General features: G+C 48.8%; 1 protein-coding gene across 1 annotated transcript; it reads right to left on the bottom strand.

The window, feature by feature from the left end:
• Positions 1-3,005: 3,005 nt before the first annotated feature.
• LOC125346547 (annexin A8) lies at positions 3,006-21,349 on the bottom strand. The gene is made up of 12 exons (XM_048339207.1): positions 21,219-21,349; positions 16,347-16,437; positions 15,341-15,435; positions 12,979-13,092; positions 12,197-12,287; positions 10,701-10,780; positions 10,161-10,220; positions 9,581-9,674; positions 9,333-9,428; positions 7,312-7,370; positions 5,347-5,469; positions 3,006-3,884 (listed from the first exon to the last, which is right to left on the bottom strand). The coding sequence occupies exons 1-12, from the start codon at positions 21,237-21,239 to the stop codon at positions 3,825-3,827; spliced, it is 984 nt and encodes a 327-aa protein (XP_048195164.1). The 5' UTR covers positions 21,240-21,349; the 3' UTR covers positions 3,006-3,824.
• Positions 21,350-23,279: the final 1,930 nt, after the last annotated feature.

A 23,279-nucleotide genomic window follows, 5' to 3' on the forward strand; every position in this document is an offset into this window, starting at 1 on the left:
ATTTGGCTTCTTCCCTCTGCCTGGAATGTTCTTTCCTGTTCCATCTACCTGATAAGCACTGAGTCATCATCCTTCAGAACTATTCACGCTTCCAGATGCCTGGCCAGCCTCCACCTGGTGGTAGGTATAATACTAAGGCTACCCACTCAAGTTATAGTAACAGTCTGAGTTGCTAGTCACAAATCCACCTCTCCCTTTGTCCCAAGAGGATTCTGGGCAAGGAATAATGGATAGTCACCTCTCAAGACGACAACTCTTGGTTGCATTAAGGATTGACCAAGGTAAATATTCTAGTCCTATCCCCTCGACAGCACAAAAACAGCATACGGATGCCTGTTTGAAGACAGGCCCGGGTGACCACAAGCTACTCAGGGTAGGGCTTGGAAAGGAGGAGGGTCATTAGACATGGGAGACTGGGGTTCTTGCTTGAATGGACTTCGCAGAGCTTCTGCTGTAATATAAAGTGCACAGACACGTCCAGGAGCCTGACTAAACTTTGGCCAAACAGTGAATTTTTGTGGGATTCCTTCATTTTTCTCCTCTATTGAAATCACATTAAGCAGACCCTCAAATTATCTTTAAACAATCCACCAAGAACAAGATATGTAAAAGCAAAAATCTGAAACAGCAATTGCAAAAATATTTTTGGAATGTGACTGTTTACTTAGGAGAGTCTGGAAGATTCTTCCAGCAAAAAATAATCTGGAAGTGCTGAGTGTGTTGCTGGTGTCCCAACCAAGTGCCCTTCCTTCCACATCCATGAGAGTCACCTGACAGGTGGCTCACACAGCTGGAGTCACCGCTGGGGGAGAGGACTCTCACTCCCATTCCTGAGGGAGAGTGTGCCCTCTCTAACCTGAGGGACCTCCGTGTCTACTCTGCCTGGTGTGTCTCCTAGGGACAGAAGTGTCCACTCTGTTCCACAACTTTGTGATTCTGCTAATACAGATGTCTGTGCTGGGCACATATTGGATTGTCGGGCTAAATTTCTACATCTCCTTTGGGGAGATGCCAAGCCTTTAATTGTGGGGGACACTCGGCTCTGCGTGCTACTCCCATTGGCGGGAGGGCAAAGCATGTCCCGGTTGGGGCTAAGCTGAGATGAAGTAGGGTTGCCGAAACCACCCGCATCCCCAAGCCCACCTTACGTTTAAGAGCAGACACTGGACACGGAGATTTCGGGGGAGCAGTCTGATGGACTACCGGCTTCAGTTTATTTAGAGGGAGGGCAGTAGAATTTATTACAGTGATGATGGCGGGAAGGAGAGGGACTTGGGGCGGCTAGCTGGAAGTTAGCGATTGGCTGAACTGGGCTGTTCGACAAGAGTGGCACCCTAGGGCCTCCCCCACGGGCTGACGTCATACCCCAATAGAACCGCCCCTGAGCCCCGGTGGCGCCATCTTGGAGGCAGACACGTGGGCCCAAGACCAAGATGGGAGGTGGGGCTGGTCCATAACTACTCCTTCCGGTTCCGGACCCCGAAGGAGGTAGGAGTGGCTTCCAGCCATGCGGCCCCAGGGCAGGAGGATGGGAGGGTCAGTCAGGACCATCCCCCTCGCGGCTACAGCCAGCATCCCCACATTGGATGTGGAATTTCCTTGGTCACAGCTTTTCTCAATGCTTCTATTTGACCACACAAGGGCTATTTTGGGGTGGGCTGTAAACCCACGTGAGTCACTGGTGGGGGAGAGAGGGCTGCAGGGCAGAGGAGTTCTAGAAGTTCTGAAATTACTTTGGCAGAAGGCAATTGTTAGTCAGACAATGAGTCAGTAATGAAAGGAAATTCAGGGCAGGACTTGAATAACAACAACAACAACAAAAGAACAACCACCCAGATTGGTATCCAGACACCACACCCTGGCACAGCTGTTGGAGGTTTCTGTGAAAGTCCTGGGCTGCATCTGCATGGCATGTCATGGGTTGTGTGGAAGCTTCAGCCCTCGTGGGATGGGGGTTGAGATGGGGCCTTCAGGAAGAAGTCCAGGTTAGAGGAGGTCATGGGATGAAGTCCTCAGACAGGATTAGTGGCCTCAGAAGAGGCGGGAGCTGGTGAGAGCTTGTTTCTTCTGGGATGAGTATGTTGGACAGGCCTGTGAGGACGCATGGAGAAGGCAGAAAGTTGTGCAAGCTGGAAACACAGCCTGCAGAGGCACTGAACAGGCCATGCCTCATCCTTAGACGTAGCAGCATCCAGAGCTATGAAGTAGAGCATGTGTTGTTTAAGCCACCCAGCTATTGGTGACACTTCGTTATGGAGTAAGACATTTTGGTATGTAACTGTCAACCTTTCCATCTCTTCAACCCAGTGCCAGGGATAGAGGCACTTGAGGGATGGGCTCCAGAGCCATGTTTCCAGCTCTACAGACATCAGCCATTCTTGTGAGGGGTTGTGCTACCTGGTAGTTACATAGTTTGAGCATCACTTATGGTGGATTAAAAAAAAAAAGACAACAGCTCAGCACCTATGGCTCAAGATGGAAATCCTTGCTACTCAGAAGGCTAACACCTAAGGATCACAGTTTGAAGCCAGCCCAGGCAGGAAAGTCTGTGAGACTCTTATCTTCAATTAAATAAGCCAGAAGTAGAGCTGTGGTTCAAGTGGTAGAATGCTAGCCTTAAGCAAAAAGGTCTCAGGGAAAGCCCCCAGACCCTGAGTTCAAACCCCAGGACTAGAAACGAAGAAAGAAAAATAAAAACAAACCTTTCTTCAAATCCTTGATCTTCTTGTTACTGACAAATGGGGTCCATGCCCCTTTCTCTTGTAGGTGGGGTGGCTTGAGATATTTTTGATCAATAGGCTTGGAGGAAGCAGTGCTGTGTGACTCCTGCTTGAGCAAAGAATCCTCCAAGTCCACTGGGACTGTGGCAACCTAGCCTTCAATCAAGTGGAAGAAGGCCAGCCTTAAGGGGAAAGGCTGAGGGACAGTGCCTAGGTCTTGAGTTCAAGTCTAGTATCACTGCACACGTGTGGACACACATACACACAGATTCCTGACACTTTTTGTAAGTACAAATGTTTATTAATTCTGAAAAGCCATATATAAGAAGACTTCCATCAGCTTCTCCATTATCCAGGCTCAAGGGCATGAGGTCAGGGTGTAAGTCATAAAGTTAGGATAAGAGTTATGCTTGGGGCTGGGCACAGCCCTGTGCTGCAGCTTCATAATGGAAGGAAAGAACACTGGATCAAGGACTGGGCCTGAGTCTTTAAGGCCCGGTGCCCTTGGGTCTAATGTAATTACTCTGTTACTGGTTTCCAGAGAGGCTGATTGAAGGTTATAGACTTGCCAATTGACACCCCTGGGTCCATTTTTTAGTTGCTCACAGACTTGTTCCTCAAGCCAAAGTTCTCTCCCAAGTTTCTCTTTGGCTGCCCAGCAAGGAAGCCTATTGTCTGAGGCATGGGTTAGACATGCCACACTCCACGGTTCCCCAATGGGAGACCCTGATTCATAAATGGGGCAGGGCTAAGGCATATCAGTATAGCCTATGCTCAGGTGATTCTGTGCCAATGAAGCATGGGAAGTTCCTATGTGGAGAGGAAGAAATGACCTCTGACCTCTTGCAGGTTACTTCGGGTGGATTCGTCCTAGAGGTATGCTCAGGTTGGCATTGCATACACACCTTGAAATGACCTGGGCAAAGGCAGAGAAGAGGAGCCCAGGTTGGTCTCACCTCTGGGTCAAAAGCATTTTCTAGAGAGCCCTGGGAACTGGGAGCTAGAAGACTAAAAGACTATGGAATTTCCCACCCACCCCATCTACAGCCAAGATCACGCAAGCAGGGCCCTGGAGACTATGGTTTCTTGGCCACATTCGGTGCCTCATGGGTCACTGCCCACCAGGCTCAGGAGGGCGTTCTTGTAGTCACCACTGGTGTCACCCTGGGGGAAGAAGACACAGAATTCAAAAGAAGTGTTTATGACAGGGTCTGCCTCTTCAGGAGTAGCTGTTGTTATCATTGCTGAGTTATGTTTCTTGGGTGGGGACCATCTTTTCAAGGCCTCACTTAGAGCCCAGATATACTCAGCCATCCACTTATTTATTTGTGACAGTAATGGGGCTTAAACTCAGGGTCTCTTGCTCTTGCTTTCTTGCTGAAGTCTGGCTCTCTATCCCTTGAGCTATAGCTCCATTCCTAGCTTATTGCTGGTTAATTGGAGATAAGAATCTCATGTCTTTCCTGCTGGGGATCAGCAGAGATCCTCAGATCTCAGCCTTCTGAGTAGTTAGGATTCATGTATTCAGTTATTTACTTATTAAGCATGGCCCAACATGTCTTCAAGATCTGCTATTGCAATTCAAGGATCTGAGGCTGAAAGTAGGGAGTCTGGAACCACACTAGGAGGCAGGGCTGTGGGGTGGAGAGAGTCTGGCTTTGGGCCATGCATTTTTGTAATGCCAGTCTGTTTATGAAGTGATGCTGAGATATGAGGAGTGGATGGCAGTGGGAAGTGAGGTTTCCTACTTAGCAGCTGACTCAGGTAGGGATTCAGCAGTGTTTGTCCCCCAACAAGATAAGCCCCAAAGTTTTGATGGCTGGACGCATTTCTTAGCCATTGGCAGGTCCTAACAGGACAGGCACACAGCCAGAGGGAATACGCAGGGCCAAATCATGAAGCTTTCTTTGGTATGGGTCAGGAAATTGGGCTCCAGCAAGGGAAGTAGACTCATCCAGCACTCTGGGTGCTAAGGGGCAGGGTGGGGCTTGTTCCACTTTGCTCTCAAGCAGGTTAGGCTTCATAGGAATTAGCTATTCTTTAACAATTTAGATTTTTTCCCCCCGAAATCTTATTGATTTTAATTACATCTCAAATTTCTCTCTCTTTTTTTCTTGGAACCATCTTGTTTGCTTTATCAAATCTGTGGGTCATAAATGGAGCTTTTCATTCTCTCTCTCTCTCTCTCTCTCTCTCTCTCTCTCTCTCGTGCCGGTTTGGGAGCTTAAACTTACAGCCTGGTCACTATTCCTGAGCTTTTGTGTTCAAGGCTAGCTTTTTACAACTTTTAGCCACAGCTGCACTTCCAGCTTTTTGGTGACTAATTGGAGATAAAGAGTCTCACACACTTTCCTGTCCCTACTGGGTTTGAACTGTGATCCTCAGATCTCAGCCTCCTGAGTAGCTAGGATTATAGGTGTGAGCCACTGATGGCTGGCTCTTTCCTTTTCTTTTTCTTTCAGTATTAGACTCTAAAATCAAGCTTGTTCCAGTAGACCAACAAGTAGCAAAAGTACTAGTATCCTCAAATGAGGAGTGATTGCTCCATCACTATAACTTGGAGAGAAATAGCTCTTTGGACAATTAATGCAAATTAAGATCTTGGAATGGGGAAAGTGTGGCTTACCTCAATCATACTGCTTAGAGTCTTGCCATACATCTTCTGAAATTGTTGTTTGATGAGATTTAAGTCAATCTCACTCCTGGAAACGATGTTCCTTATCAGAGTCCCATCTCGCGTTCCTGCTCCCTGGACAAGAAAGCATCAATCAATCACCACATCTCCCCTTTCCTAGTCATTGCTGGAGCAATAGGTAAACCTGTATGACTGGGTCATGGGGCGTCATAGAGGGAAGGAGGTGGAGGATGACCCTCTGCTTCCGAGAGGGAAGTGCTAAAAGATGTGCTGGTGGCCTAGTGTTTGCATTCCCTCAGTGTCTTCTTGTTACCCTGTCTCTTTCTTTTTTTTTTTTTTTTTGGCCAGTCCTGGGCCTTGGACTCAGGGCCTGAGCACTGTCCCTGGCTTCTTCCCGCTCAAGGCTAGCACTCTGCCACTTGAGCCACAGCGCCGCTTCTGGCCGTTTTCTGTATATGTGGTGCTGGGGAATCGAACCTAGGGCCTCGTGTATCTGAGGCAGGCACTCTTGCCACTAGGCTATATCCCCAGCCCACCCTGTCTCTTTCCTTATTAAAGCCAAATGCTCCACACTGCAGTGCTCATTTGGTTTTCCATATCAAATTCTGGACACAAAATATTGATGGGGAAGAAGATGCCTCCCTGAAGCAGCAATATCATTCACCTGCCCTTTTGATCTGTGTGTGTGTGTGTGTGTGTGTGTGTGTGTGTGTGTGTGTGTGTTCAGTCTCCTGAGTAGCTAGGATTACACATGTGAGCCACCGGCCCCTGACACCCCTTCGCCCCTTTTCCCTTTTTGGTGCTCATATTAGGGCTTGAACTCAGGACCTGGGCATTGATCCTTAACTTTTTCCACTCCAGGCTTTAGCTCTACTACTTAAGCTACACCTCTATTTACGGCTTTTTGCTGGTTAATTGAGAAACAAGTCTCATGTCTTTTCTGATCTGGCTTTGAACCATAATCCTCATATTTTAGACTCTTGAGTAGCTAGGATGACAGGTGAGAGCTCTGATCAATCTTGTGTCCAGTGGTGCCTTATGGCCAAGGGAGTTCCATGCCCTCTCTCATTTGTGGGTCAGACATGGCCAGAGAGCTTGGGGTTGCTGGCATGGCTCCAGTTCAGGTCATGTAAATAACCTACATCAGAGAAGGCACTGAAGTTAGTCTTGGGAACGGAATTAACTCTCTCCCATTTTGTTTCCAGACACCAGAATCTACTTGTTGGGTGCTATGGGTGCTGGCTTTTGCACACAGAGCTGCCTTTTATACAACAGAAAGGCTGAGGTTGGCACCTGAGCATAGATAGGAGCTGTAACTCTCAGTGCTGGTCAATACCAAGGGTGGCTTGGTTCCTGGCAGTAACCCTGCATGTGACTTCCAGCAACAGTCTTCCCCTCCCTTTCCCAGGCCAAGTGGTGCCAGGAGAAGCACAATCAGATGGGCTTGGGTTCAAGTTGCAGCTCTGTTGTGTAGCAGCTGAGTGACCTAGAATCTGAGCCTTAGTTTCACAACAATAGAAGTCATTACAGATTCTCAGGATTGTGGTAAATGTTCACTGTATTGGGCACCTGGGCCTCAGGTCTGTAATCCAAGCTACTCAGGAGCCTGAGATACGAGGATCACAGTCCAAACCCAGCAGGGCAGGAAAGTCTGTGAGACTCTTATCTCCAATTAACCACCAACAAACTGGAAGTGGGGCTGTGGCTCAAGTGGTAGAGTGCTAGCCTTGAACACAAAAGCTCCACACATAACTCCTTGCTTAAATTTACCTCCTGGAAGGTGCAGCTTCCCTGACTAGGCTCAGTTTGCACCCAGAACTAAACCCTTTCTGATGGCCGAAGAGGTCAGAACAAGAGGAACCTGGATGTTGAAAGCAGCTATGGCCTCTGAACTTCTTAGCTGTGCAGTTGGTGTGACACAGGGCTGATTGTGAGGGGCAGTAGACAGAACTTTACCTTCATGGCGTAGTAGAGTCTCTCAGCAAAGTAACTGTGGAGGTTTCGTGTACATTTCACTGGCAAACACAAAAGCTCTGTTAATATTTGGAGGTTGCAGGTGGAATTGTCTACATCTTTATTTATTTATGTCTCACCACAGGTCTGAAAGGCTCTGCACATTTCTTTGTGTCCTGCCCAGTTCCAAAATGGAGGCTTTGTGTCAAGTGGGTGGGAGCAGGCATAGAGCCTGAGGCACTGGGCTCAGCCCTAAAAATCCAGAGCAGGCAGACTAAAGGGTGAGGTGTGAAACACACTGAAAGCCTATAGGACTTGTCTGTAGCCATCAGCTGGACCCAACAGAGGACTGACTACTCAGACACAGCCAGGGCAGCCTCTGAGCTCTCACTCCACAAGAAACCACCACCACGAATCCTGCCACCAGCTTCACAGAGGGGAAACAGCATGATGGCCACAGGCCTCAGGTACCCCCTGAGCCAGGAACTCTGCCTTTTGAACTCCTAAGACAAGCTAGAGACTAAGGGGACCCTCAGGGGACCAGGGCCATCTAGCAGGACCTCTACTTGTTCTTCCACACATGCTCCTTTCCTGAATGGAGCTCCAGAGCCTGGTACGCACCTGGGGAGTGGGGTGGGCTGACAGTTTAACCTAGAGCTTTGCAGAAGCCCAAGTTTTGGAGAAGGTAAATATGCATTCACACCCTGTCTACAGAGTGCTGTGTGACTTGATTCTCAACCTTTAGAGTAAGGAGACTTTAAGGGGAAGTGTCAGCACCATGAGGCCCTGCGTACTTTTGCTGTTTTAGGGTGTTATTTTCTAGGATCTGGGGTGACTAGAAAGGCTGAGATTAGAGCAAGTGTAGTCAGATGCTCCGACACAGACTGGATTTTATCTCTGTGAGATGCTCAGGTCCCATACAGTGGGGAGTTCCCTAGATGCTAGGATCTCCACAGAGGCAGCCTGGATCATATAGTGGGAAGTTCCCTAGATGTTAGGAGCTCAACAGAGGCAGCCTGGACTAGAAGAGAGCACACTGCCCAAGAGCCCTGATCTCAGCTTCCGGGTTTGAGGGCACAGAGGAAAAGCCCCTCTTTCTGGGCCTCTTGGGTAGAGGTCCCTACTCTGCAATGCTTCTCCATTATGATCTCAGCTCTGGATCACATGTACACTCTAAAATGGGTCTTTTAAAGTAAACCCAGCCTCTTACAATGTGGAGGAGCTTTGCAGTATCCCCCAGGGTCAGACTATCACCTTCTCCATTGGACTCAAACCACAGATCACCATTCATTCAATTGGCATCTGAAGCAAGGCTAGGTGTTTGTCTCAGGTTCAGAGAGGTAGCTTTGTGCAGGACAACACATTGGAACCACAGTGCTCCCTCCATGGCTATCGTGGACCAAGGGCTTGGAGCTGGTGTCATTGTGGGCATGTACACACACACATACGCCATCTAATATACACAATACACACATAAACACACTGCTTAACACCTACACATGCACACACATTGTCTAACACATATTCAAATACACACTAACACACACTCAATATACTAACACACAGAAACATATTGTCTCCAATGCATCCACTTCCACGCACAGTACAGCACACACACATAAACATATTGTTTCTCAAATACATACACACACACTAACACATACACAATGGATACATCTACACCTTGTCTTGAGCACACAGTCTAACACATACATACAGACACACATAGCATATCACCCATCCCCTCACACAGTCTCTCTAACCTACACTCATAACCACACCTTTACATATACTCATACAACCCTGAGGATCACACAGGCAGCACAATGAACAGTCACAGCAAGACACACTGAGTCTCTAGAGGTGGAATTGTCCCAAGGTCCTGGGCTGAGGGGTAGGTACAAGCTGAGAGTTTGGTGGCAGAGGGAGTTCACTTGGAGATCAATTGGCTCCCTAGGGATCCAGTCATTTAGGTTACTCCCATGGACCTGTGGACACATGGTGTTCAAGCACATGGCTCTTACCCACAGTGAGCATAGCCTCCTCCAGTGAGCCATGGGTCTCGCTCTTGATACTGTCCTCAATGCTCTTGTTGGCAATTTTTTCATATTCCTCAAACACTGCAGGAGATAACTCAATTTAGGGGATGTGTAGATTACAGACTGCGTCTCAATGTGCCACCTCTGCCTCCCTCTTGGTGGCCAGAGTCCAGCATTTCTCAGTGTTCTCTCCCACTCTAAGAGTGCTGGCCTTGTCTGGCTCTGCCCCATACCTCTCATCAGATGGGTGGCACTGCGGGTGCACAGGATGGTGATGAATTTCATCTCATCGGTTCCTCGGATTTTCTCACCCGCTGCATACAGATCCTAGCATCAGGACAACCACAACAAGTTGGTGAAGGAGATCAAGGAAGTGAAGAACAGTACCCGAGCACCACAGCTGGGCTGATGGTCAGCCTCTGTCCATTCAGCTAGGCCAGCATTCTCTCTGCTCTGCACTTGAGCCAAACTACTTTAGGAAATGCTCCCCTAACACTTACCTCTGGGAGTACTAAGCACTCCACTAGTAAACACATAGACACACATGCAAGTCTCATCCTGGATCCAGCTCCCTTAGGAATGTAGACTCATCCTGCCACAACAGCTTTTCATCCTCCCAAGCCTTTTCCTTCCCCTCTCTGAGTGTCTCCAATACCCTCTTTGCTCCTCAGACTCCACAAGCAGAAGTTTGCAGGGTGCTGGCCTGGCCAGGCTTGACCTATGTCAAAGGGAGACTCCTCTGGGCAGATAGGCTCGTGAACTTCCAGGAGTCAGACCTGAAGTCCAGATGGTAGGGGCAGGGCAAAGACTCACCTGTGCATCTTGTAGGGCCCGTCCTGGATCTACAAAGCCACTTATGTCATCCCTGCTGCCCTAGGAGCAGAAGAGATGGCTCTGTAAGGTAGGACAGCAGGTCAGAGCACCAGGGGCTGAAAGGACAGTGGGGCTTAGGAGGGAGGCAGGACAGAGTTCTCATTATTGGCCATGAGGCCTTGAACAAGCTAGTTATCCTCCTCAAGCCTCAGTGTTCTCATTTGTACACTGGGAGTAGGAGTGCTCCCTCGTTGGGATTGTGGAGGCTAAGAGCATCGCTTCAGGCCTGCATGAGGGACCCATTCAGTGACAGCATTTTCTCCTCCTCTTTCCCAGATGCTTCCTCTGGCTGGGCCAGGAACAATGTGGGGCTCCACAGTGAGAACCCTCCCATCATCAGACATAGCTGATAAACACAAACCACGGAGCAGTTCAATGGCCCGGCCCCTCCCCCACTGGATCTGCTTGAGGCCTGCTTCCTGGGGTAGAGCTGTTGAAATATTCAAGTCACAGAACCCTGGGGAGTCTGGACTGTGATACCTGTAAGAGGCACACCAGGATGCGCTCTAGGTAGCCACTTGTGTCCGCTTGGATGTCTTCCTCCAGACTGGACCCGTAGTCTGCAGGGAAACAGGGCCACAAGGTAAAGGAACTGTCTTAGGGCTGACCCAAGGTTCCTGCTTTCCAGACTCTTCCACTCAAGTCTTCTAGGAAGGCTAAGACTTTGATCCTCCCACTTCTGGGAGTACTGAGCACCAAGCACTCCACCAGCAAACAGATACACGGAGATCTGTACATACATGTCTCACCCTGTACCTCATGTATGTAGGCCACTCTTGCCTCACAGAGCTTCCCATACCATCGGTTCTATCTCTTTTCTTTTGATGTCCATCCTTTTCTCCTCATACGCCACAGAACAGAGACCTGGTCTTGACCCCATGTCAAGGTGACAGAGATTTATCACCTGGGTGGTTATGCAGAATCCGGATTGACATGGAAATCAAGGCACAGAAATGGCTGGGCTAGAAAGCCGAGCTAGGGGCTGCCAGTGGAGCTCCATCTTATTGTCAGGTTTGGCAAAACCAAAGCCAACAGACAAACTTGTCACCATGTCCACAGAATAGAGGACTAGTTGTCTTTGCTTGATTTGCAACCTGCACACTATGAAGGACAGTTGGACAGTGGTCTGTGCTCTCCACACTCTGGGGCCCTACACTGATCTAAACAATTACAAGTCAGGACACAATAAAGCCATTTGCACAACCATCTTCATTACAGTACTATTCACCATAGCCAAGTTAGGGAAACAGACCCAATGCCCTTCAGTGGACCAATGGAAATTTTAGTTAGATTCCTTTCCTGCCACACATTAATTAAGACATCCTGTTACAAAGCTCACTGAATTTTTGGTTCCATCCTGTCTCTGTTAATGAAGCTATATCCTTTTGCAGGCTGTGAACCTGAGCTCAGCCAATCTGAGCAAAGGGGTGGGACATGCTGGGTTAGGGATGAAAAGGGAGCAGCCTGCTGGCTTTTGGTGCTTCTTTACCATATTTTTCAGCTAATGGTGCATGCTCTGCAGATATAAACTTTGCCTTGTTCAGTTCATTTCCATGTGCTACCCCAGTATCCTGAAGGACAGCTAACAAACTCCTTAAAGATAATTAAAAAAAAGAAACAATAACAAGAAGAAAGACCCTAGTGGGGCCTGAGCTGACCACCCTCTGAGGTGTCTTGGGTCAGACTGTGGACAGACAAGAAAGAACCATCCTGTCTCCTGCTGAACCAGAGCCCTCAAGGGGTGGAAATCTGAGCTGGGCACATGCCTGCTCTTCTCAGCAGCACGTTTGAGATTGAGTCGGAATCATATCTGAGCTCACTCAGCATTTCCATGTGAAGGGCCTTTCCAATGTAACTCAGTTCCCTTGAGAATTGTGTGTGACCCTTCTTCCTTGCCAGGCTGCCAAAACCCATGCCAGTCCCAAGCAAGCCTTTACCTCAGTCTCTGGCACCCCTCCACCTTGACAACCCTTTACCTTCCTCATAGGCCTTCAGGATCTCCCGTAGTTGGTGTTTGGTCCGAGAAGCCAGGATCTCAATGATGACCCCCTCTTTGGTTCCCAGGCCCTGGAGACAGAAAGCTCTGTGTGCCGGAGTGTTCTGCCTGTGCGTGGAATTCTACTCTGTCTACACTCTCTTCTTAAGTCTCAGCAAACATTGGCCATGACTCTAATGGGACCTTTGTTGGGGGGATGTTACGGGGGGAAACCACTTAGGGAAATCTCTACCTCAACTCTTCCTCTTTAGCTGGGTGGTCTCACCTGGGGGTGGTATGGATTCTACCTGCCTAGCTTAAGTATTTTGATTTACAAACGAGGATAGTAACCATCTCTACTCTGATGTAAGCAAGTGTCTGGCATCACACACATAGAAGGCACCCCTTCAGTGAAATAACCACTCTACCGGGTTCCAGATCCTTGCTAGCCTACAAAAGCAAGAGGATTGATGGGAAATAAAGAGGATCTGGAGGGTCTGGGAGGTCATACATGAAACTGTCAAAGTGAATTTCTGTATTTCTCTTTTTAGGGGTGGTACTGGGATTTGAACTCAAGGCCCGAGGCTTGCTAGGTTGGAATGATACGTCAACCATACCTCTGCTCCTCAGAGATGGGTTTCTAACTCCACTGTATACCTGGTTTAATCCCATTCTGAGACGTACTGACTTGGGCTTCATTATAGCCAGTCAGTCCTGGGTTTAGATGGTGGAGTAGCAGGTGGTAAGCTCACTGGGCTCAGCTGTGGTGGCTCATGCATTTACCTTCATGGCATCATGTAGCTCCTTGGCCTCATATCTGTATGGTGGGTACATGAGGGCCACGATGAGTCTCTCAAGCTTGCCACTCAGCTCCGACTTTAAGGTCTCAGTGAGGTCCTGAGGTAGGAACAGGGAAGATGGGATGAGCTGGCTGTCCTTTTGGCCTACAAAAGTGCCCAGGAGTTCAGGCGGCATTTCCATAAGGCCTCTGCCATGTGCTCACTACTGTCTCTTAAACCTGCTGCTCAGTCTTTCTAAGCAACAGCATCCTTACCTGTTAAAAATTTGAGTGATGGAGTGACATGAGACTCAACTCAGCACTTAAGCAGTGCTGGGCACATTTTGCTCACATGAGACCGTAAAGTCCTGTGGGTGGCAGCATGGTGCCCTGCTCACCATCGAATGCCTGCTGCGCAGCCCAGAGGCACTCAGTGAAGAGTGGGAAGGAGGGAGGAAGGTAGAAAAAAAGGAAGAAAGGTAAAATGCAATGAAAGGAGGGAAAAAGGAAGGAAAGAAGGAAGAAAGGAAGGAAAGGAGGAATGAAGGGAGGGAAGAAGGGAGGAAGGAAGGCAAAGAGGAAGGGAGAGAGAGAGGAAGGGGGAACAAGGAAGGAAAGGAAGCAAGGAGAGAGAATGGAATGGAGGAAGGAAGCAAAGAAGGAAGGTAGGAAGGGAGGAAAGGAAGGAAAAAGGAAAGAAAGGAAGGAAAAAGGAAAGGAAGAAAGGAAAAGAAAAAGGGAGGAAAGGAGGAAGGAAGACAGGAGAAAAGAGGAAAGAGGAAAGGTAGAAGGAAGAAAGGAAGGACAAGAGAGAGAGAGAGAGAGAGAGAGAAAGAAAGGGAAAAAGGAAAGGTTCTTTTCAGTGTATCTCTTTCTAAGGATTTGTGTACAAAGAATCACCAGGTCACAACCAGCAATCAGCAGAGAGCAACAGAGACCAAGGGCTTTGCCAGCATCAACTTAAATTCCAACTTTATTGCTTTTAGGCTTTGGGACCTTCGGGAACTCACTCAGTTTTCTCTGAACATCAGTTTCTCCAAGTGTTCAATTTGGAGAATAACAAATAGCTCTGAGGATTAAGAAAGAGGGATAGTAAAAATGCACATTGATTTTTTTTCATGGGAATGCAATTAATCTTCCAGAGTTTGAGCCAATGTTTCTTCTTCCTCCTCCTTCCCCTGTCCTTTTTCTCCTCCCTACCCCCTCCTCCTTCTCCTCTTCTTCCTCTCCTCCCCTCCTCTCCCCCTCCCTCTCCCCCTTCTTCTCTTCCTCCACTCCTCCTCTTCCTTCTCTCCTCCTCCTCCTTCTCCCCCTCTTTCTCTTCTTCCTCCTTCTCCTTTTTCTCTTTTTCCTTCTTTCTTCTTCATGCTAGTACTAGGGCCTGAGCACTGTCCCTTAGCTTTTTCACTTGCGGCTGGAGCTCTGTTACTTGAGCCACAGGCACTTTTGGCTTTTTGGTGGTTAATTGGAGATAAGAGTCTCATGGACTTTTCTGCTCAAGCTGGCTTGGGACCATGACCCTCAACCTCAGAGTCTTGAGTAGCTGGGATTACGGGCATGAGGCACCAGGACCAAGAACTTGCATCTCTTTTTGTGTTCTGTGAGCACCACCAAATGTCTGGCTCTGTATTAGGGCAGATAGAATGCTCGTAGAGTTTCCTGGTGGCAGGAGAGATACGGCAGAGTAACAGTAGCTCTGTCATGAGGAGCGTACACCTGTGCTATGGAGAAGAAGGGAGCCAGGCCTGCATTGAAGGGGGTATGGGAAAGAGCTAGGAGGCAGGAAATAGAGCTCCGGTCAGAGGCTAAGGAAGAACTCACTATTAAGACCAGGGGATAGAGAAAGACAAAGAGGAAGTGGGTCAGCTGAAGGACAGCACCATACTGGAGCTCAGAAGTTATAAATAGGTCAGACGGATAAAATAGAACAGTTAGTTAAACTTGAACTTCAGATGAATAAAGAGCAACCATTTTGATGGGCACCAGTGGCTTGCAGTGTAATCCTAACTACTCAGGAGGCTGAAATCTGAGGATCACAGTTCAAAGTCAGCCCTGGCAGGAAAGCCTGTGAGACTCTTATCTCCAATCAACCAGCTAGGAGCTGGAAGTGGAACTGTGGTGGTACAAATGGTAGAGTCCTAGCTTTGAGCAAAAAAGCTAAGGGCTAGATCTCAGGCCCTGAGTTTAAGTACTAGTTCTAGCACACACACACACACACACACACACACACACACACACACACACACACACACACACACACACACACTATGAATGTCTCATATGCTTATTTTCCAGTGGGCTGGCTGGAGAGAAGGACTCATCAGGGCAGAGCTGCCCACTGGCTGCAGCCCCCAGCATTCTCCTTACCTTGCCAAACTGAGCCTTGAAGGACTTGGCAATCTGCTGCCTCTGGGAATTGCTTCTCCGAGTGAGCACGTCTATGATGGCCTGCTCGTTGGTCCCTACAGGGGTACACAGCATGAGCATATCCTCTGCCTCCAGGAGGGTGGAAGGCAAGGGAGGGGAGAGGACAGCTGCTTGGTAGCCGAGCAGTGAGAGCATTACCTGCAGAACTCCAACGGCCCGGATGATTTTCATGGTGTGAAGGAAACGCTTAGCAAATTTACCTCTGCCCCCTCCACCTCCCATTCATGTGATGTTAGGTGTGACCCAGGTCCAGTTTCACAGGGAAAGAATCTGACAATGCTCCTGGGCTTTTTGGAATTTGGCCAATAAAGTTTTCCCACCTTGTCCTCCTTTGTGTTGGTTATGGCTGGGGAGGTCATGACTAAGATCCAGATCAATGGGTCTAAGAGCCTTTCTGGTGGCTTGTCACCCAGTTGAGGGGTGGATCCTGTCAGGGTGGAGGAGAACAGGGCTTGTGCTTGTGAGTGGGGCCATGCAAAGGTGGACACTGGACACAGGAAGGAAGTGGAGTCTGCGGCCAGCCACCGTGGGAGGTGGGAGGCACAACCACTCATATGCTGATGTCTCATAGGCCTGAGTGTAGCTCTATAGAACTCCTGTAAAGCTCTATGCAAGGCCCTGCATCAAAGCCATCCAATACCAAACTCCTAGTGACATGGTGGGGGTGGGGGAGGGAGAGCACTGTTGTACAAATGAGAGAGCTTAGATGGGTGGAGCAAAGCACATGGACACAACAGATGGCTGTCTGCACTTCTCACTCATTACTCCAAGAAGGAACAATCACTCAACCTGGGCCTGTGTGATGGTTTGGGTAAATCAATCACTCTTAGTGTAAAACAGGAAGCCCATGCTCATCCCTGGATATCCCCTGGCATCTGCCTTGCAGGGCAGTGGACAGAATCTCAGGCACAGTTGGCCAGTGGCAAGGCTGCAGGTGGTTGCTCACCGATCCCCTTCATGGATTTGTAGAGGGTCTCTGCATCTGGATCCGGGTTGAAGTGGGAGCTGCCCTTCACTGTGACGCCTTCCTGTTCAACCTGCAAAAGGCCCAGGCCTACTCAACGGCAGAAGGGTCCAGGAGGGTAGGGTGGCTTCCTTGCCTACCTCACAGCCCACCCTGAGCATCTTTCCTGGGCACAGAGACCAGTTAGGCTGGAGTAGCTCATGGGCTTTGGAGGGCAGGCAGAATGTGCTCAGGATGTGGAGCAAACCACATAACCAAAGTACCTGGGCCCTTGTTTGGCAGCCTCCAGCCTAAGGTGTGCCTACTGGCTGCTTAGAGGGATGCTCTATGTAGTTTCTCAGGTGTGTTTTGTGGGGAGGGATGGTAAGGGGTGGAGGGGAAGTGGATATAGACGTCTAATTTGAGGGAGGTTCTGAGACCCTTCAAATGAAAAGGAGTTCAGACTGGATTTCCACTTACCAGTTCACCCAACTCTTGCATCATCCTAACCCATCTAACTGTTTACTCACTCACCCACTCATCCAACCCCACCCAGATGTCCAACCACTAACCATTAATCCTTTCCCTGCCCTGCCTTGCCCTGCCCTGTCCTGCCTTGCCTCCCTTTCTCTTTTCCTTTTTTCCCCTTATAAACACATATAAATCTAGCCAGGCAATCCATTAATTCACCTTCCTTCACACCTTCTCTCCCTACTTCTTTTTCTATCTTCTTCTATTGATCCATCCATCCACCCATCTTCCCTTCCATCTAAGCCTTGAGTTAGAACCTGAGAAACATAGCAGATTCTCATCCACAGTATGTTTGTAAGTCTTTTAATTCAGTGCCTTAAACTCTTACTTGTTTCTGTCAAGACTGGCATTTATGCACTTGAGCCACACCTTTACTTCTGGCATTTTATTGTTTACTTGGCGACAAGAGTCTCATAGACTTTCTTGCCTGGGCTGGCTTTGAATCACAGTTCTCAGATCTCAGCCTCCTGAGTATTTGGGATTACAGATGTGAGCTACCAGTGCCTAGCTGTAAGGATCTTTTGAGTAAGAAGTAAGGCGATTTTTTATTTCCTTTGCTTGAATTTCAAAGTTAAGACATTGAAGCAGATACTTCTGTCTCATTTCTTAGTAACATGTTTTGTAACAGAAACTATTAGAAATAGTTCCTGTGGAAAATCCATGCAGAGAGCCAATGTGGTCTTTGACAGTGCCTAGCTGTGCCCACACACATATTCTCTGCTTGTGGTATCACCAGATGCTGCAAGCTGCTGTTAATAGTTGGCAGCTTGAGTGTCCCCTCTGTGGGGCATATTGAATGCAGTGGGAGCTCACTGCCTTCCCAGTGAGTCACCCTAAGTAGATGTTAACTCCTATTTTACAAGTGAGGGAGCTGGGCTTGGAGGCCCAGCTAGTAAATGATGTGTGGGCACTTCACCCATAGCCTGACTCAGATGCTGAACTCCCCACCTCCGCACTCTATTGATGAGCCAACCTTTCTCACATGTGGGGACTTCCTGGAATATTTCACTGGAGATAGCCTTACCCACAGGCATGCACTTCTTCTCCTCCTACCTTCAAGTCAGTGCTCAGGGGTCTGTGCGACTCAGTCACAGAACAGCTAACTCCCTTTCAGGGGCCACTGTTTCTTAGCAGCCACCCTGGGTGACTCTGATGACTGTGCTGAGAATCCTGTCTCATTTTCCATGCTGAAGTTTAGAAAAACGGATGTGGGGGGGTTCTGGGAACCAGAACCAGGCTGGACATCTCCTGGAGTGGAGCTCAGCGACGCCCCCTGCAGGTCTGACCCAGGCTGCTGGCAGGCCACCTGCCTGCCTCAGGCTCCTGCCCAACCACCTCCAGGCAGGTGGGTCCAGACAGACCCCAGTTCACTGGAAAGGTGCTGGGCTCAGAGAGTCCTCTTCTCCATCTGACCATTCTGGGATGATCACAAGGGAGTGCGCTCTCTCTGTCACCACCTGTTCAGCAAACCAGGAATGCCATTTGTTTTTACTCTTTATTTCTTGGTGCAGATCCTAGAACTTGAAATCAGGGCTGTCTCTGAGCTTTTTTACTCAAGGCTAGTTCTGTACCACTTTGAGCCACAGCACCATTTTCAGCTTTTTGGTAGTTAATTGGAGCTAAGAGTCTCATGAACTTTCCTGCCCTGGCTGGCTTTGAGCTATGATCTTCAGGAACTTAGCTTCTTGAGTAGCTAGGATACAGGTGTGAGCCGCTGACGTTGGAATGCCTTTCAAAGAGGGCATAGTGGACACTTTCAGCCTGTCAACAGGGACCTCATCTCAAAGAGGAGCCTCTTCTATCCTCTCTTTTATTCCCCTCCATCCTTTTTCGGGTACAACTTTGTGCCCAGAAGTCATTTGGTAGTCAAAGGGGTTTACTTGTACTGGGAACAATAGCTTTATGAAATTGTGTCTAGAAGTGGAAGTGTGGCTCAAGTGGAAGAGTACTAGCTTTGAGCCAAAAAGCTAAGTGAGAACGTAAGGCCCTGAGTTCAAGCCACACACACAGACACAGACACACAGACACACACACATATGCACACAAAAGCCCACGGAAGCCCAGGTCAGCAGGGGTTGGTTCATCTCTCAAACCAGGCACTCATTTTGTACCTCAGATCCTACTGTTCAATAGTGTGGTAACCTTGGCACCTCTGTTGCCCAGTAGGGATTCAGTTTCCTTATCTGTGCTTAAAAGTACTGGGATCTGCCTTACAAAATTTGTGAGGGAGCCTGGGACCAGTGGCTCATGTCTGTAATCCTAGCTACTTGAGGTTGATATCTGAGGATCATGATTCAAAACCATCCCAGACAGGAAAGTCTGTGAGACTCTTATCTCCATTAAACTACCAAAAAAAAAACCAAACCAAGCTAAAACAAACAAACAAAAATAGCCAGAAGTGGAGCTGTGGCTTGAGTGGTAGAGCACTAGCCCTGACCAAAAGAAGCTCAGGGATAGCACTTAGTCCCTGAATTCAAGCCCCAAGACCGCACATTTATGCGCATGTGTGGCCCCCACCCCAAACAATTGCTGTGAGCCTCCAGTGAAATATTAGATGATAGGCAACTAGAAGAACATCCCCCTCCCCCCGAAACTCAGTTAGGGCCTTCCTCTGCTAGTCTTGCCAAGTTACCCAAGGCCCAGAATCAGATTGGCTCAGCATGTGCCTGTCTTGGAAATGGTCAGTTCTAGGATTTGCCCCAGATGTGGCGCTTGTTCCCAGTAGCTGAGATGGGACTGAGGCTGTCACAGCTCTGGGTCCTGACGTAGCTGCCATTTGCTTCTCTGAGGCCAGGATGATGGCTATGGTTCTCCTTGGTCTCCAGTGTGTCCTGCATGTCCAGAGCCCATCATGTCTCGTCTACAAGATCCCCTCCATGGGTGGTGACATTGTGACAGAGACTTCCTGAAGCTGTGCACCAGTGGTTTGTCCACTAAGATACACAGAGAGCCTGGGGGCAGACTGTTGAGATGGAGCTCTCCCTAGCCTGAACCTGCTGTCTCAGGACCTTAGTAAGCCACTTGATGTCTCTGTGTGATGGTCTCATCTTCTGAAAGTATAGCTAGGGCTTCCTGAGGAGGAGGTGAGGAAGGTATAGAGAGCACACAGCCCTGTACCTGTCCAGGAGGCAATTCAACGTGTCCCCTTTTATTTCTTCAACTTCCTAGCACAAACTCTGCTTTAGACAGAGTCTCCTTGAGCACCTGCTGATGTTGTTGGTGATTGTAGAGTGTGATCCTTCCCAGCCGCTGGGCACTCTAGAAAGTATGGATTCCATACACACAAAACTCTTGCGATCTAGGTTCTCATGCTTACTAGCTCCCTCATGTTCAGTCTTGAAAAATAAATGTCATCGATCCTTGGTGCCTGTATACTCTCATACTCTGAATTGTGGACATTTTTTTGAGTGGTTCCCCAGTAGTAGCCCACTCATCAAGGTTACCCCTCATTTCAAAGTCCATTGTTTTGGATTTGTTCTAGTTATGGGGCTTGAATTCAGGGCATGTAGTGTTCTCCCTTAGCTTTTTTTTTTTTGGATCCTATTCTTTTTGATTTTTGAATATAATCTTATTGTTACTCAGCTGTGTACAGTGGGGTTACAATTTCATACTATCCTTAGCTATTTTTCTCAAGGCTGGCACTCTACCACTTAAGCCATACTTCAGCTGCCAGTTTTTTGCAGGTTAGTTGGAGATAACAGTCTCCCAGATTTGTCTTCCCAGGCTGACTTCAAATAATGATCCTCCACTCTCAAACTTCCTGAGTACTAGGACCACAGGCATGAACGCCCAGCTCCCAGCTTTCCCTATTGCTTTCAACATTAAGCCTCAACTCCTCTGTCTGCCATGTGAGACCCTTTAGGATCTGTTCTGCCTGTTTCTCCTGGCCTGTATTCAACCCAGACAGTGCATGCAAACCACATCGAGTGATTTTTCTTGCAGGGCCAAGTTTCCCACCCTTCTGATGCTTCCATATATCATTTCCTCTGCAAGGAGAAGTTTTCTGGATCTATTTCCCCTTCCCAAAAACCAGACACAATTGCACATACTGCATTCACACCTGGAGCTCTACCACAAAACCCTTCCTTGAGTGGCCCAACCCCAGTAGGACCTTCCTCTGGACACCTCCCACCCCTCTCTACCTTTCAGTTTCCTGATTGCATTTGGAGACTTCTTTGTCAACTTCTTGTCCCATCTGTGCTAGGCATGCACACTTTCTTCTCTGCTTCTCCCATGGTTTGGGCCACTGGGGTCTGCCTTTCTGGTCTCTCTCAGCCCCCCCAGTGTCCCCACCCATCACCTAGATGGTATAGAAATCCATCCCTTCTGCATGCCTCCACTTACCCAAGATTTCCACCAGGCCATCTTGCTTGCTTTGTGGCTGCTTTTCCCAGGGAGATGAAGAGACACTGGCTATGCTCTGCTCAGCACAGGGCGAGTCTGTCTGCCCTGGACGACCAGGAATCTGGGTGGGTGTGGTGGTGCAAGCAGGCCTCACCCAGCCTCACCCCTGCCCTCCTCCCCCTTCCTCTGGGTTCTTCTTGACTCTGGGCTCCTCCTGTGGCTCCCAGGCCCCACCCAGGCACTGCCCAGGCCTGCCTGGGAGAATCACACCACTCCCTGTAGAATGTTTGGGTGGTGGCTGTCCCACAGATTGGAAATTCTGAGGTGCCTTTGAAAGCTGACTTAGTAAACAGGGCTGTAGTTTCGCAAGGGTTTTGCCAGACAGGGGCTATGAAAGGAAGCACTCATGTGTCCCTTTTCCTATTCCAGTCTCTATCTGATGAAGGACAGGACAGTCCAGTGAAGGATAGGAGGAGACAGAAGCCTCCATTCATGGACATGCTGTCTGAATCCCTCTGCAAAGACTGTGTAGGAGGTCTGTGAGCTAGAGTAGGAAGCTGGCTCCAGCACATGGATAATTGATCCAAATGGCACAGGGTGTGAGCCACAGACTCGGTCCCTTAAGGCTTGGGCTCAGAAGCTTCTGCTCCCCACTGGGCCTGGGACACACTGGGCCTGGGACACATTGGCTGCCAATGAAGGAGGAATCTACCTGGGAAGAGGCTCATTAAAAAAAAAAATAAGACCTTTTTATTTTATTTATTATTATTTTGTTTTTGGCTAGTTCTGGGCCTTCAACTCAGGGCCTGAGCACTGCCCCTGGCTTCTTTTTGCTCAAGGCTAGCCCTCTGCCACTTGAGCCACAGCGCCACTTCTGGCTGTTTTCTATATATGTGGTGCTAGGGAATCGAACCCAGGGCTTTGTGTATATGAGGCAAGCACTCTTGCCACTAGGCCATATTCCCAGCCCAAGAAGCTCATTTTTAACTCTCTGGGGTTTGCTTACATGCTTAGAATGTTCCCCTAGAATGACTCTCCTTATATCACCCCTTAACCCAGCCAGCTCCTCCCCACCTTTCAGTGTAAATCTCCTGCCTAGAAGACCACCCCTTCTATCCCAAGGAAGGCCTCATTGGGCTCCTAGCACCACCACGGGGAAGGGGTTCACTTTTTTTTCTTTCTTCTTCTCTTTTTATTCCCTCCCTCCCTCCCTCTCTCCCTCCCCCCTCCCTCTGTCCCTCCCCCCTCCCTCTCTCCCTCCTTCCCCCCTCCCTCTCTCCCTCCTTCCCTTTCTTCCCTTCCTCTTTCCTGTCTCCTTTTAGTACTAAAACTAGGGCTTGAACTTGGGGCCTAGGTTCTATACCCTGACCATTTTTGCTCAAGGCTGGTGCTCTACCATTTGAGCTACAGCTCCACTTCTGGATTTTTAGTCGTTAATTGGAGATAAAAGTCTTAAGGACTTTTCTGAGATGTCTAGCTTCAAACTGCGACCTCCTGGGCTCAGCCTCCTGAGTAGCTAGGATTGTAAGTGTGAGCCACTGGCTCCCAGCTCCCCCCACCCCCAAATTCAGTGTAACATCTCAGACAATAGACATGAGTTGTCCTAGGATGCAAAATGCTCTAATTTTCCAACCCAGTGCTCTCTGGTTGCTCCTTGTGGTACTGTGGGCTGAGTGGGTGGGTGTTGAGTTGGGCTAGCAAGCACAGGCAAGGGGAACAGCCTAGTCCAGCATAAGCAGCCATTGCCTACAGCTGCCTAGAAAGCTGGGGAGCCATCATGGTCATTCTCAGGAACTCAGCCATTCTCTGGATGCCTAAAGCATAGAGGCTTGGCCCAGTGACTTTGAGTCTCCTCCAGGAGAGTTTGACCAAAGTCCAGTTGTTATCTGGGTGACTGTGATGGAACCTCTGGAAGTAGCAGAATAATGAGGCCAGAGGAGAGGCCTGGATTCTCTGTGCCTTCTCTTCTCAGGCCTAGTCCTGATCAGTACCGGCAACCAGGGACCCCCAAAGCTTCTTCCTTACCTGGCTCTTGGATATCCAGTACACTTTGCCATTTGT

This window comes from Perognathus longimembris, chromosome 2 (genome assembly GCF_023159225.1).
Source record: "Perognathus longimembris pacificus isolate PPM17 chromosome 2, ASM2315922v1, whole genome shotgun sequence".
Classification (NCBI taxonomy): Eukaryota; Metazoa; Chordata; class Mammalia; order Rodentia; family Heteromyidae; genus Perognathus; species Perognathus longimembris.